This window comes from Cavia porcellus, unplaced genomic scaffold, assembly GCF_034190915.1.
Source record: "Cavia porcellus strain 051 isolate PalLab524CR breed Dunkin Hartley unplaced genomic scaffold, mCavPor4.1 scaffold_13, whole genome shotgun sequence".
NCBI classification, from domain to species: Eukaryota; Metazoa; Chordata; class Mammalia; order Rodentia; family Caviidae; genus Cavia; species Cavia porcellus.
The window spans coordinates 41,949,610-41,965,413 of record NW_026947496.1 but is presented as its reverse complement, the minus strand read 5'-3'; the positions used below and the strand labels follow the sequence as shown (position 1 = coordinate 41,965,413).

The window sequence follows — 15,804 nt, the reverse complement described above, 5'->3', positions numbered from 1 at the left end:
AACCTGTGATTAACAAACAACTAACTCCAAAGTAGTAGTATGTGATATTGTACAGAAAAAGAACCGCCCCTCAAACTAGGATTTAAAGATTGTACTTCATTAACACCGATTTGGTAATTTTAAAGAAAATCTTTCTCACCTCCATTCCCAATCGAATATCTTCTAAAACTCCATCTACAACATGGATCCCAACATCCTCTTGGTAGAGCACTAGTCCTGCTAAAAGATTGGCTACACAGTGAATACTATTGTATTTCACGTTCCAGATGTTTATCATACAACAAATAACATAGTCTTTCACTTCTTGGTCCTGCCAAGGCAACTTTCGCATCTGTCTCAAAACCTGAATAAAGAGAATTTTGTCCAAATTATTAAAATAAACACACAGTAGTCTAAACAAATAACATACGTACTTTCTTATTATTGCACAGAGATAATGAACTTTTAAATTGGAAAATACTTTAGAAAGAGCCTTATCAGCCTCTTTAAGAGATAGGAAAAGTGGGCTTCTCTAATTAGACAAAATTTATTCTGTTTTGTACAGCTTTTCATAACTTCTGCAAATTTCCTCAAGTTTCCAGGTCTTTAATCACAGTAACAGTATACAGTCATATACAGAAATACCCAAGGTTTATAAAACATAATGTGTTCTCTTTTGTGCATTATTTCATGTAAATAATCTTGGGGGAAAAAACCCTACTAATTCCCAAACAATAAATAAACCCAAAGCTAATTAATTAAAACATTATTTAAGATGGGGGACAATGCTCAAGGCCAATGTTTCACAATCACCTATTTCTTCATGTGTAAAATGGGAGGCAATAGAAGTATTTATACAGTGCTACCTTGGTTTTCCAACTCAATTTGTCTCAAATTTGTGTTCAAACACCAAGAAGTTTGAGAAAGAAACCTACTTTTCCCATAAGAAATAATTAAAAACCAAATAATTGGTTCTGAAGCCCAAAAATTATAAATTCATTTTTCCAAGACTCTAACAAATGTCACGATTTCTTTCTTTAACACTACTGTGGTTCTCAATTTTCCTCTTAGCTTTATTGCCGGTATCACTAACTTGCTTTGGAGCCAAGGTTACGATATGTTATACAAATAAAGCACAAAAGAAAGCACACAATAATGAATCTTCTAATGCACTAATGTAACATAAGCACTGTTATGTTGTATGGACAAAAGTGGCACTTAGACTGTAGTGCCTTTTCTGTTTGCAGCAATATGTGACTCATGATTCATTTTTGGCTTGTACAGGTCTTTAAGTAGGATTTTTGGTTCAACTATTGAGCAAAGTTTTTTTTTCTCCCCAAAACCTGTTTGTGGAAAGTTTGAGGTTCGAGTTATTCAACAAGCCCCTTTGAGGGATCACTGTAATTCATAGTTTATAGTAAAGAGTAAGTAAATTGAAAAATAAATACATGTGAAGTACACAGAAAAGTGTCTGTGAATGCCCTGTAGATACTAGCTTTGCTATCTGAAAACTTCTTTTAGTAACACGAATAATCAGCAGAATTCTATCTATAATCAAATTTTTCCACTTTTATTTTAAAAGAAAATGGATACTGAAAAACACTCACAGCAAATAGTAAATGTGTTTTCACAGATCACTTTCACAGAAAATGTCAATTTCCCTACTGCCCCATTAATAGTTCATACTTTTCAAACATTTAGCCAATTTAAAAATTGTACATTTCTTTCTTGGAGTACTGGGTATGGAACCTGGCAAGCATTGAGCCACATCTCTAGTGTTTTATAAATTTTATTTTGAGACAGGGTCACAACATAGTCTCAATTGTTGTTAAACTTGCAATTCTTCTACCTCAGCATCACAACTAGCTGGGATTACATAATACATGATGTGTGTGCCACAAGGCCTGGATGAAAACTGTTAAAACAACTGCAGTACTACCTCTCTGGAAAAGTTTCAATTTTCAAACCTATACTATTGTTATTCCTTATCACTTTTTATCCTAAAAGAAAAAGGTTTGCATTATATTGTGTCAGCTTATACAGTTAAACAGAAAATGTTCTGTTCAGTATTATATAAGCAAAGTTTCTAACAAGATAACTGCCTTAATTAAGACAACAGGTCAGGAGTTCTAAAACTTTTCTGGAAACTAATTTCTGGTAAGTACCTACCGAAAGCTACAGAGACTCTCTTCAGAAAAATAGACAGCTAAATATTCAAACAGGAAATTTCAAAGGGGTTATGGACCTCATAGGGCCCATGAAAGGTTAAGAACCTCTATACCAATGCAAAACTGTTACATAATAGCAAATTTATTATAGAATACCAGACATAATATATATGTTATAAATACTGCATATCATTGTTTCTTCTTAGGATGACCTATACAAAATCAATCCTAACCTGGTTATGGTACCACGCTACTATAATCCCAAAATTCAGGCAGCTGAGGCAGGAGGATCACTGCAAGTTGGAAACCAGCCTGGGCTATAAAGTGAGCCCAAGGCCAGCCTGAATTCACAGCAAAGCCCTATCTCAAAGTCCAAAAAAACAAAAACAAACAAACAAAAAAATCAATCATAATGGAACATCTGGGATCAACCTACCACCTATTCTACAATTGATACAAGCACAGCACTATCACAAATCTCAAACTTTCAATGATTTCATTAAGATTTACCTTTTCAGTAGTGACCTTAGAAAGATCCTTATACAAAAGTTTCCGGACATATTCCTGCAGGGGAGGACGTTTCTTTTTCACTGTCTTTTCAGCTGGAGGTGGGTTGCAATAGTAATAAGCATTTTCTACCATTGTGACATATCTTGCATCAAGATGCATTGCTTGTTTCTTTCTCATCATTTGCTCCTAAAAATAAAATGTTCAAATTAAAACACTAATTTTAAGAGCTCCTTTCTAACTTAATGTCTGTTTTCACTGATAAGATTTCCAGATAGTTTAGTAAAAAAAAATAAAAATAAAAAACATAAACAAAAATCACTGGACATTTTTAAGACTGCATTAGCAAATACTAACCATTTTAAGAACATACTAGTCTATGACTGCTTAGCCTTAGGCCTTATCCAATAAAATATTCATAAAACCATGGTACAAGTGTGACTTTATTTATAACTCTGCCAGACTGGACAAACTAAGGAAAGCATGGCACCAATGTATGAGTGCCTGAAATTAGGGGCTAAGAATATAAATTAAGTTTAACGCTACCTCTGGCTGTTCCATGTACAACTGAGAGTAAATTCTTTATCAGACCTTATGCCATCCAGTGTTGTACCAAATAATCTAACAGGTCTCTACAGACAAGAAAACTAAAAGAAAATTTGTTTAAGCTTGTTTGGCATCAGCTTTGAAGAGGCGCTGAGAAACACACATACATTCAATCATCATCCTCTTGTGTCTACTACCGCATGCTAATGAATCCTATAATCTTCTGTTGTGAAGGACTACTCTGTATATGAGGGAATGTTTTGAAACCACTCTAGCTGCTCCACACATTGGATGCTATTTGAGACCCACTGATGAGCTGAAGATCTTCAAACAGCACTTCTAATTCTTAAAATAGTATATCAAATGTAATGATTTAGATCTAAAATGTCTCCCAAAAGTTTCATGTGTTCCGATTTGATGCTCTGGAGGGTGAATGGGTCATGGAAGTGACATACTCATCAGTGGATTAATCTCATTTATGAGTTTATAGCAGAATGTGCTGTTAGGAGGTAGGCCATATTGGAGGAGGTGGGTCACTGGGGCTGTGCCCTGAAAGGATGTATCACCTGCTTTGTTTCTCTGCTTTCTGGTTGCCATGGATTGAGCAGCTTTCATCTTTTGGGCCCTTCCAGCAAGCCTTTTCTGGTTTCTGCCTTGGAGGCAACTGACCATGCACTAAACCCTCTGAAACTGTGAGGCAAAATACACCTCTCCTCTTTTAAATTGTGTGTGTCAGGTATTTTGTCACAGTGATGGGACTGCTAACACATCAAACATTAAAATTACTAAATTTGGGGTTGGATGAAGCTAGTGTAAATTCAAAGCCCTAGTTCAATCCCCAATATTAAGGTTGAAAAAAATCACTGAATTACTGAGTGATTCAAGAAAGCATTTTGCTTGGGACTTTCAATGTGCTAAGCACTATGCCAGGAGTTGGAAACTCAAAAATGAACACAAATTATTCCTCCCTTTATAAAGTTTAATGGTCTGGTGTAAGAACAAACACAACAAACTAATAATTTAGAGAAAACTACTTTAATTAGGAGTGGGCTAAGGAAAGGCTTCTATGAAAAAGTGACACTTAGGCTGAAGAACCACAGAAGGAATATCCACAGTAGAGAGAACATCAATAAAAAAGAATGAGATATGGTATAGAACTAACAGAAGGCTATGTGGCTCCAATATGGAGCAGCACAAGCAGGAGAAGATGGGAAGTCTAGGTAATGTAGGACACTATACAATACAGTGAAAATTCTGGGTTCAAAGCATATAGAAACTACTGATCAGCTTCAAGCAGGTATCATGGACTAGTATGGTTGCAGATTTCAAGTTCTAAAAAGATTATTGTAAAAATAAGAACAGGAGGGGAGGACTCATTTCCTTTTTTACTACTGTGTACGTAGCCCCGAAAATAGTAAAATAAACATACAATATTTAACAATATATGAATGAGTGAATTTTTTTTTTAACATTCGATTTTTCTCATGGCCTACTTTCCATACATGTAAAACCAACATATACTGGGAAGAATTTTGCTATTTACAAGTTTGAGCACAGGTACACTAAATTTCATAACTGCTTCTCGTATCTCACAGTGAATTAATCATAGCTAAACTCTGATACTGATATTAATATATCATAACTTGTAGATTAAGTGTTTGTTATGGTCCATAAGCCTCATGTGTTCAGAAGCTGACTGCATTGAGGGAGTTTATAGCTCAACTGCTGTTAGGAGATGAAATCTGGTCCGAGGAGCAGGTCACTGAGGATGGTCTACAAGGACTTATTTCTGACTCCTCCTATGATCTGTTTCCCTGAACACCGTGACATGAACAGTTAATCCTCTGCTATCCCCCTCTGCCATGCTGTCCTGCCTGCATTATCAAGTGAAACCTCCACCAATTATGAGCCAAAATAAACCTGTCCTCTTTAGAATTATGGAAGTTGGGTAATGTGTCCTAGTGCTGAGGAAAGTAACAAAGACAATGTTGACTCTTTCTGACACATAAGAAAACAGTTCCACATTTAACAGGCATGGAAATAATGATCACATGCAATAAATTCTTTGGAGAAAACATACATTTTAACCTATCAATCATACATATATAATACAGTTTTTAATCTAGATTAGTTTTAACTTATTAAATTAGTTTAGAACCATTTTCTTCAATACATACACAGTCACACACATGACCCAAACCGGTTTTACCACTGGGCAAGAATAATTTTGAATGCAAATTGGTTAAAGAGGTATAATGTAAGTGTTCTCAAATGAATATGAATGTATTTTAGATTATTCCATAAGCGTTAATGTTTCAAACCAAACTCAGCATCTGCCCCCCTCCCCATAGTACATTACTGCTGTGACTAGCACCACTACTCATGCAGATGTCTGAGAATTATGTCTTTTTCTTTTTTCTCATCCCCTGTATCTCACCAAGTTTTATCAGCTCTACTTCCTAATAATTTTCACATAGCCAATAATTTTTCTCTAACCCCCATCCCTATGCCAATCCATCTCTTCACCTTTTTTGTCCTTTAAAGCAGCTGACAGTTCCTCATGGACACTGGTACTCAGATAACTCAAGTTATCTCCTCCCACCAATACTGTAGATTGAACAAAGGGTCTTCACAAAGAGCTACAGCTTGACCCTTTTAAATTTTTTATTTTGAGACAGGGTCTCATCAAATTGCCTAGGCTGGGCTTGAACCTGCAATCCTCTTGTCTCAGTCCCCCAAAATCCTGTGATTGCCAGTATGTACCACTAAGGTGGCAAAGATGTACAAACTCCTTCATCTCAAAATGGAATAACCTTTCTATGTAAGTATAAATCTGATCATATCTAGCCTATCTGCTTAATATCCTTTAATAGCTGTTCAATGCCATCAAGAAAAGTACTAGAGCTCCTTAGCATAACAAACTGGGATATATCTATAATCTAATTTTTCCTGCCTCTCCAATATTACCAGCAGGTCCTTTATTTAAATGATTTCTTTTCTCTTGTAAGATTCATCTTCGTTGTTGACAAAGTATCACTTTTTCCAGAAAAACCCACTCTGACATACCAAGGTCAGATTTAGGTCTCTCTTTTACCGACATCCATAATAACCTATACTTACTCATTTTATTATGCTGCATTTATATTACTTTATTTTAACTTTTTCTTTTCTTGTCTGCCTGCCCTATTATCATGACAGATGCAAACCATATCATTACAGATTATAGATTATCATTTTCACCCAAGAATCAGACAGAAGTGGTACTCAATAAAATGTTGTCAACAGAGAAGCTCTTTCTTGATTCATTTAGTCTGGACTAAATATCCCTCCATGAACACATAATGTCTACTACAGACTCTATGATAGTATTTACTTCGCCACGTCGAATTACACATTTAGTTCTTGCTCAGCAGCTATGGACCACTTTGAGGATAATGATTATATTTCATTATACAACTCCTATCATCTAGCTATAACATCCCTAGAGAAGGAATCACTGCTACAACAGGCACAACTCCCAAACTATTAAATGATACATGAAATTGACTCCTATTCATAAGGTAAGAGCACCAATGATAATAGCTAATTGTTTTTGCTATAAGGGTGGAATGTATTTACCAAGCCAAGAAAACTAGTCAGGTAGGAAAGAATTTGGTTTTCAACAATACTATGTTAATCTCTACAACAAGAATTCATGAATGTTTTCTCTAGCAAAAGATAAAGGATTCAAATTATAATAAAACAGAGGCATTAAAAGTTAAACTTTCCAGTCAAGTGTGATGCTCCGCAAGGCTGAAGCAGGAAAACTGTAAGTCTGAGTCCATTATGGGGAACTTGAAAGACTTAAAACAAAAAATACAAAGAGCTGGGGATGTAACTCAGTGCAAAGATCCTAGGTTCAATCCCCAGTACTGTATAAGGAAAAGAAACAAATCAAAAACCAGCTTTCCTGTTATCAACATTACATGCTGTCAAGAACCTCCAGTTCTTACCAGGATCCCCAAAGCCTTACCAAAAGTACACTTGTCCTCAGGTGTGATTCTGGAGATCTAAAAAGAAACCGTCCACATGTCTCTAGTAGAGTACATGCCATTTCGATATGATGATGAGAGAAGTCTGATAAAAGCATCTGGAATAATAAGAATGATGAAAAGCTACAAAGGCAACACTTCAATCCTAGTAGAGAAAAAAAATAGTATATACTTCTCATATATGTAACAATGTCTAAAGTGCCAAAGGAAAAAACACAAATCTACTAAGATTCATTGCTGGACATCTTTGTGTACTAATATAAAATTTTTATTAAAATTTCAATATTTAACATCTTTCCCTTCAAAAAGACATACAGAAACTAATGTCAAGGTACTTTATTTATTGAGATACTACAACATATACACAGATGACATTTTCCCAATGGCTTGTTTTGATATACATAGCACTCACTTTAAAAAATACTACAAAGTCAGGCATGGTGGCAGACACCTGCAATCTCAACACTTGGTGGCTGAGGCAGGAGGATTACTGAGAGTTCAAGACCAGCCTGGGCTACAAAGTGATCTCAAGGTCAGCCTGAATTGCATAGTGAGACCCTGTCTCAAAAAGACAAAAATATATAAATTCTTACTACAATAGTGAGAAACTAGTCAGTTTTAGTGTCCAATAAAGCAATCAAGTTTTAAACTAGTATAGATCTTGCTGTACTACTGATATATCTTGTAAATCACACAAGGGAAGGATAAAAAAATTACTCACGTTAAAGCTAATGAAACCAAGTTAGTAAATTATATGTTAAACTTTGTTTTGGTATAGAAAAAGACTATGGAAATAAATACCAAAACAGATGTGTTGTATTCATGAATTTTACACAAAGAGTAAATAATACTATGTAGCAAGATTTGGGGGGGGGGTTACTGAGCATTGAACTCAGGGCCTTATGTGTGTGTTAGGCAAACACTCTGCCACTGCCCAACATCCCCACAATAGTGAGAAACGAGCATCCATCTTTTTCTATACCAAAACAAAGTTAAACATATTGTTTACAAACTTAGTTTTATTAGCTTAACATGAATAACTTTTTTATCCTTCTCTTGTGATTTACAGGGTACACAGATAGTATGGCAAAATATACACTAACTTAATTACTTTATTGAACTAACTCTAGTTTCTTGCTATTGTAAAAACAGTAAGACAAAAAAAAAGGGAAGACAAGCATCTTGCCAATGAATCTATGGCAGACATTTATTTTTCCTTAAAGTGAATTCTGACAAATAAAATTTGTATATCAAGAAACACACCTTATCCCTGTATATTTTTGAGAATTAATACAAAAGAAAATACTAATGTACTCAGATAGTTCACAATACATTCTTTCAATTATGATATTCAGAAAATTTCTACTCTCTCTTACTATGCTATATGGAGCTTCCCTAAATGTACTTTGTCATATAATAATCTCCTGAGATTTCAAGAAAGTTTAGGAAACTTAATCCCTTGAATATTTACAATAACTGTAAATATTTTAAACACTCTAAGAAATCATACAGCAAAGATGTTTAGTTTGGTTAATTTCACTCTTCTAAAATTTGCTCACTTTATGGCTGATTCTGATAAATGACCCATGTGAACTTTAAGAGACTCTAAGTTCTGCTGTTTCTCACAGTATCAATTAAATCAGGCTGGGAAAAAAATAAATAAATAAAATCACATTTGGTAAATGTGCTGATCAAATTCTGTTTGATTTATACTTATTTTGTCTGCTGCTTTTTAGCCACTGAAAGGTGTTTACAACTCTCTCATCGGTGGGTTCATTTATTTTTGCTTTATGCATTTTGAAGCTACGGTATGTTACTGGGTATATAATTCTGGAAGATAATACCTTCCTGTTAAAAGAACTCTTTATCATTGTGAACTACCTTTCATTTTTAATAATGATTTGGGCTTTAAAGTCTACTTTGAAAACAGGTCAGTGAAACCAACTTTCTTTTGAATAGTATTTACGTACAATATATAATAGTTAACTGTGCCAAATTAGAGTAAGAAATGCCCAACTAAATTGGATCAGCAGTTTGGGTATGGTTGAAAACCAAAGACATGCTGAGTGTAAGCAACAACAACCAATAAATGCATCACCTCAATGGAATAAAAGGGGATTTAAAAAGAAGAGCTTACTTCTGTTTCTTCAGAAGAGCTGTAGTCTACACCTTCACCTTTAACATTGTCCCTTGGCTTCCAGCACAGACCCTACAGCTTTCCAACTGCAGACACTCACTTTTTCACTGCAGTGAGTTCCACCCAAGCCTTGACTACAGCTTTCAAATCTCCAGCATGCCAACAACTTTCTGCACTCTTCCACGCCTGACTTTGGACAGCCACTGTAAACCAATCTTGTAAATCTTTATATATTTATATAATTTGCATTAAATCTGCTTCTCTAGTAAGTACAGACTGATGCAACATATTTCCACATCTTTTAAATTTTTCTTGCCTTTGTGTTGTACATAGCACATGGTTATTGTTTTAATCAAGTTTTATATTCCTAAGGCATTTTGTCATTTATATTTCATGTAAAACTGACGTTGCCAGATTTATATCTATCATTTATTTGTTTTCTATTTTTATCATCTATTTAATATTCCATTCTTGTATTCTTTTGGCTTCATCAACTAATTATTTCATTTTATCCACTAATTATAACTAATTTACATTTTTCTATTAAAAAACATTTAGCACTAACCTTCAAACAATGTAGCGTATCATTTTTTGTAAACATTTTAAACTTAGTTAGTTCTCCAATAAAACGAACAGTTTTGTTCTTTGTTTCAATATTGATCTGGTCCTTTTTTCGTACCTATAATAAAAAAAGACACTGCTTAATCAATATTTTTAATCTCTGTGATAAGAATTTATTCTAGTATGTTTGAGTTCACTCCAAAGTATGTTCATAATTTCATGCTACACTCAGATTATATTATGTAAGTTGAAAATTTTGCTCTATGTAACAACAGTCCCGAGAAGTATTCTGCAAAACAATTTCATGATCAAACAGTATGGGAAAACAAAGCACTTTTTTCAGGTTTAAAAAGGCTGGTCAGAAAAATCTGTGTAACTTTCTTAAATCAACATTTCTCAAGTGTTTTTTGGCAACACAAGCCCCTTTCTTGGAACTGTACCCTATTAGTTAACAGCCCATTAAATTAACATTACAAGGAACATACTTTAGAAAATGCTGCCTTCAAATATAAATATCAGAAGCTCACTTTAACAAAAAAGTTTTTTAAGTTTGCAGGTATAATTACGAACTGTACTGCATTTTAAATTATAAATTCATCACTATGGAACATCTAATAAAGTCACTGTTATTTAAATCGTTAATCATAATCATATGTCAAAGTTCAAGTCTTTTGCAGATTTAGGCCCTCTACTTATGGCACACATTTCACGAAATATCAAATCCAACAAAATCCCAGCAAGGCAGTACAAGATAAATAGAGTTAGAATAAACCTCAGAGTTAATTTTCATCAGAAAAACAAAACTACTGGCTACAATCTTTTATTTCAATAACAGTGACCATAATGTGGTAGTGCCTTTAGTTTACTGCTCTTCCCAAAATACTATCTTCTCTTTTTTTTAATGGAACCAGGAATCAAACTCAAGACCTCATGCTTGCTAGGTAGGCACTGTGCTTCTCATTTTTTTGAGAAATAAACAATAGCTACTATTATTCTGATTAATTCAAACCAACAACAACCAAACCCCAGACAAAACAAAAATAAAAGGCCACAAAGCTATCAAATGACTTTGACCACGGGTCGATACTCTATGAGCCAAACCTTCCAACTGTCAATTGAGAATTCTACTGTATGACTCCCACAAGAATGTACTGCCATTCAAAAGAAAGTAATCTCAGTAGCAGTTGTATACTTAATGATAGTCATTTATGCAAAACCTAAATTTTTATGCTAAGTTAACACTTCTGTGAAATTCATCTTAATTTTTAAGGATCTACTTTCTATAGCAAGCCAAGCTTATGTGTTCAGACTTTTTATATTTTTAAACAAAACTATGCTTATTAAAAACCCAGAACTAAAGCTCCCTGTAACTGAATTTATTCTAAAGCATCAACAAAACTGAATCAAGCAGGTATGAATAAAATCACAAAGACACAACTTTAATTCAGAACTTTAAAAAACTTTAAAAACTTTATAGGCACACTCCTATAATCTCAGCACTTGAGAGGCTGAGGGAGGAGAATTGTTTGCAAATTCGAGACCAGCCTGGGCTACAAAATGGGCCTACGGCCAGCCTGAACTGCGCAGCGAGACCCTGTTTTGAAAAGACAAAAAAAAAAAAAAAAAATACAGAACTTTAGTTATCTTTTACACATGCAAAATACCTTTGAGATTATAGACAAATTAAAGTAGAATTAGATTCTCGTTTTAATATTTAAAAATAGGAAGGAATAATCTTGACTGTTCTCAACCTTTGTTGTGTTTTTGGCACCAGGAATTGAACTCAGGACCTTGCACTTGCCAAGCAGGCACTCGTGCCACTGAGCTATATTCCCAGGCCTCAACTTTGTAATTTAGAAAAGTACAGCCTTCATAAAGTTCCTTTCATCAGTAAATTCTTGCTAAGTACTGAACACGAAGAACTTGTTATTAATTTACCTTAGTCTGAACTCTGAGGATAGATTAAGTGCAGACTCTGCATCAATTTTGCTTCGTTTAAATTCAGCTCTATCAATTCAGAATGGGGACTGAAAACTTCTATTTTTGTTTTATTCCATACTTTTCATCTTTTCATTTTTTTCATCTATTTTTGTATGCTTTTACAAATGTACAAAGCATTTGGTACACGTGCAAACATATATAATTTTAAAATAAATATACCTATATAGAGGGGTATGTGCCCTAATATTTTAACCAATAAAAAGGCTTGTGCAAAAACTAAGGTTTAGGCCAGCTGTGGTGGCACATGCTTATAATCCCAGCACTTGGGAGGCTGAGGCAGGAGGATCGCTGTGAGTATGAGGGCAACCTGGGCCACATAATAAGTTTAAGGCTAACCTGAACTAAATAGTAAGAACCTGCCTTAAAAAAAAAAAAAAAAAAAAGAAAAAGAAAAGAAAAGAAAAAGAAAGAAAGAACAAACAACAAAAAAAGAGGTTGTCTCAAAACACAGTCTTTATCTTGCTTAATACTACTTAAGAAAATCTGAAATATGCTTCAGTAAAAGCTGACCAAGAAAAATTCTTAACCACAAAGTTAGTAAGAAATTAACATATACTGCAAATTATAGACCATTGCTTGTTCTTTTGCCCTTCATGAGACTTCCTCACTTCCTCTGAATTAAAATAATCAGTCTCTAGTAATTCACTTGCCAGTTAAGCAAGCAATTCTTTTAAGGGTTAAAATTTTATTTCCCTCTTACTTTTGTATTTATGTCTTCTTTCCTCAACTATATCATGAGGGAACTGTCTTGCTCTTCTCTGAATGCTCACTACTACTGATTTGTGCACAATGAGTGCACTAAAGCCTGTACTGAGCATAGCAAACATTTCCTAAATTCATGTGCACTCATGCAACTGACTATAATGCTAAATTTTGGAAACATAATGTTTCCACTGGCTAACACATTTAAATTTCAAGTCTTTTCAAAGTCTATTAATGCTCATGTACAGTAAAACTTCTAGCAACAGCTCTTTTTTTTTTAAAAAACCCCATTAAGCCTATATTTGAAGCTCTGTCACTTCTACAAGATGACTGGGTATTGAGGGCTTAATCCACTAACATGCAGTATTTCTTGACTCCTACTACTAGAACGGAAAGGAAGTAACTTGCTGTCTGGTAATGGTTTCCTGGAGTTTGCTGGGATATTCTTTAAAAAATTCACCTCTATCCAAAGTAGAGATTTCTAAGACAAGAATCAACAAAACATGGGCGACAGCAGCATCCACTAAGACTGCAGAACTTATGGAACCTTTTATCCTCTTCATATTTGGACCCTCATAACCTACAGAAGCTTTCAATGGAATGCCACACCCCAACTCTCCATGGCCAATGCTATTTCTTATGGAACATCCAATAAGGCCTTTGTCTGTCTGGACTTTGAACAATGGTTTTCAATTTACAAAAGCAAAAAGCACAGTACCTATAGTGGGGGAACAGGATAGGAGCACTCACTCTCTTCAACTAAGAGTCTATTAGGACAACGCTGGAGAGTTGAAATGTTATTATCAAATTCAAGCTTTGTTGAATACATTTACATTAAAAAATTTTAAATTCTGTAAATTATTGTTATACCACTAGCAAATTAAAAAATATTCTTATCGACAAAATAATTGTTCTTAAAACTAAAAAATCCCCACAACATGTAAGAATATACATATTAAAGAAACAAAAATTTGTATACATACATGAAATCTGAAATCCCCTCTCAGCATAGAACAAAGATCCTCTGCTACATCAGACATGCAGGGATGCAACGTAGCAACCAATCTTGCATAAAATGGTAGCAAATCCAACCTGCAAAAGTTATAAATGATATGTGTAAAAGGAAAGACATCAGAAATAATTTTAAAATTTAAACTTTATCAGATATGTTCACACATTAAATAACTATATAAATTAATAATCTCTCAGACATGCCTAATTACTGCCATCATGAAATGTCTGGAAATTAAATTCAAAAACTTATTAATAATCTGACAATTTCCATTCGGTACATTTACCATAAATCTCTAATTTGACTACGCAATTTTGATAAAATATGAAACACAAAATAAAGGGTAAGTTTTGATCTGGCTTAAATTTTTAATCACATAACTGCTGAGTATTCACAAACATAAAAGTTAACTAGAGCAAAAACAGTCCTTTGAAATCACTTCCTTCAATTACCCAGGGTAAGTTATTTAGAAATTTCAATGCCTAAAGTAAGAGAGCAACCAATAAATAAAATATATTTGAGAAGTTAAAACACTATCACAAGACCGGCACACGAACATGTATTTTACTCATCACAGAACCACTCAGACCTTCATGTCTTACTTAGGATAGTTAAAGGTAACACACAGCATACATACTGCCACCCCTTGTTCACAGCTTTCCCATCAAACTGAATGCAGCTACAAAGTTTTAACATTTTATATATATATATATATAAATTTTTTTTTTTTGGTCTTTTTCCTTTTTATCTGTACCGGGGTTCTAACTCACAACTGCCTGCTTGCAAGGCAGGCACTCATGCCGCTGAGCTAAATCCCCAGGCTCCTACTTTAACATTTAACACAACATTCCAAGCAGCAACTGAATCAATACACGAACAAAAATTCATTTTTTTCACTTCTATTAGACATTATTTTATAGAAATTGATTAGTTGACGTTTCAACACTTAGCAGATCAGAAGCTGAAGATGAGAAGCAGTGGAAACCTAAACAAAGCAGCAACACAAAGGGCAGCTGACAGAAAAAAAGGAAATTAAAAATCATAAAAACCAGACATAAGAGGTGAAATTCTAATAGCCTGAGGCCATTTATAACAGAAACAAATAATCCCTATATGTAAATGAAAATTGTTTATCATCACAAAAAACAAAAGACTATATATATCATGAAAGGCTTAGAATTACAGCCTGGAAGGGTCCAGCATGAACAAATTGATCCTGTGATAGAAAGGACATAGTTAAGGAAGAAGATACAAGTGAAAGGCAGGTTTAACAGACAAGGGATATAACTCTGGGACACAGTGCCTGCCTGGCAGGGCGAGGCAGGGCAGGGCAGGGCAAGGCAGGGCAGGGCAGGAGAGGGGAGGGGAGGGCAGGGCAGGAGAAAGAGGGCAGGGGAAGGAAGGAGAGAAAGGGAGGGAGAGGGAGGAAGGGAGGGAGGGAGGGAGAGGGAGGAAGGGAGGGAGGGAGGGAGAGGGAGGAAGGGAGGGAGGGAGGGAGGGAGGAAGGAAGGGAGGAAGGGAGGAAGGAAGGGAGGAAGGGAGGAAGGAAGGAAGGAAGGCAGCCAGCCAGCAAGCCAGCCAGGAGGAAAGAAAACTGATTAGATTTATGCCTTACTAATGTGCTACGCTATTCCAAGCATCTTATGTATATTGTTCCTACTGATAGAACTGTGGGGGGAAGGAGGAGGTCCGGCGGCGGCTGAAAAGATAAGAAGTATGAAATATAAATAACCTTTATTTTGGGAATGCTGGCAGAGACACACCGACCCCCTGGGGCGTGGCATCTCCACCCCGGCCGGCGATCTCTCTGTGGAACACATGGAGTGAGGCACATAAGTAGCCTCGGCTTGGGGTGGAACCCAAGGGGGCATTAGGGATGCACAGGTAGCCCATTGGTCTTAGTTTGGCGCCAGAGGCAATTCCTAAGGGTGGAGGAGACAGGAGCTTCCTGTTTACTGGCTACAGTCTCCGGCCTGGGCCAAAACCCTCTCACTACTATATATGAGGTAGATATCATAATCACCATTTCAGAAGTAAGGTAACAGGAGCCAAAAGAATATGGTAACTGTGTAGCAGTACCTTAATAAATTTTAAATATATCCCACATTAAACAAAGTAAAAACTATCACCCATTATCTAGAGACTCAAAATGTTTTGAAT

General features: G+C 35.2%; 1 protein-coding gene across 3 annotated transcripts in view; it reads right to left on the bottom strand.

Moving 5' to 3' along the window:
* Upf2 (UPF2 regulator of nonsense mediated mRNA decay) overlaps window positions 1-15,804 on the bottom strand; it is a 118,717-nt gene that overhangs the window by 38,841 nt on the left and 64,072 nt on the right. For all 3 annotated transcript variants that reach the window (XM_063260146.1, XM_063260147.1, XM_063260148.1), the window contains exons 9-13: window positions 13,616-13,724; window positions 9,934-10,047; window positions 7,213-7,329; window positions 2,658-2,843; window positions 140-343 (exon numbers count right to left, since the gene is read on the bottom strand). In XM_063260146.1, coding sequence (XP_063116216.1) covers window positions 140-343; window positions 2,658-2,843; window positions 7,213-7,329; window positions 9,934-10,047; window positions 13,616-13,724 — 730 coding nt within the window. The remainder of the gene's footprint in view (window positions 1-139; window positions 344-2,657; window positions 2,844-7,212; window positions 7,330-9,933; window positions 10,048-13,615; window positions 13,725-15,804) is intronic.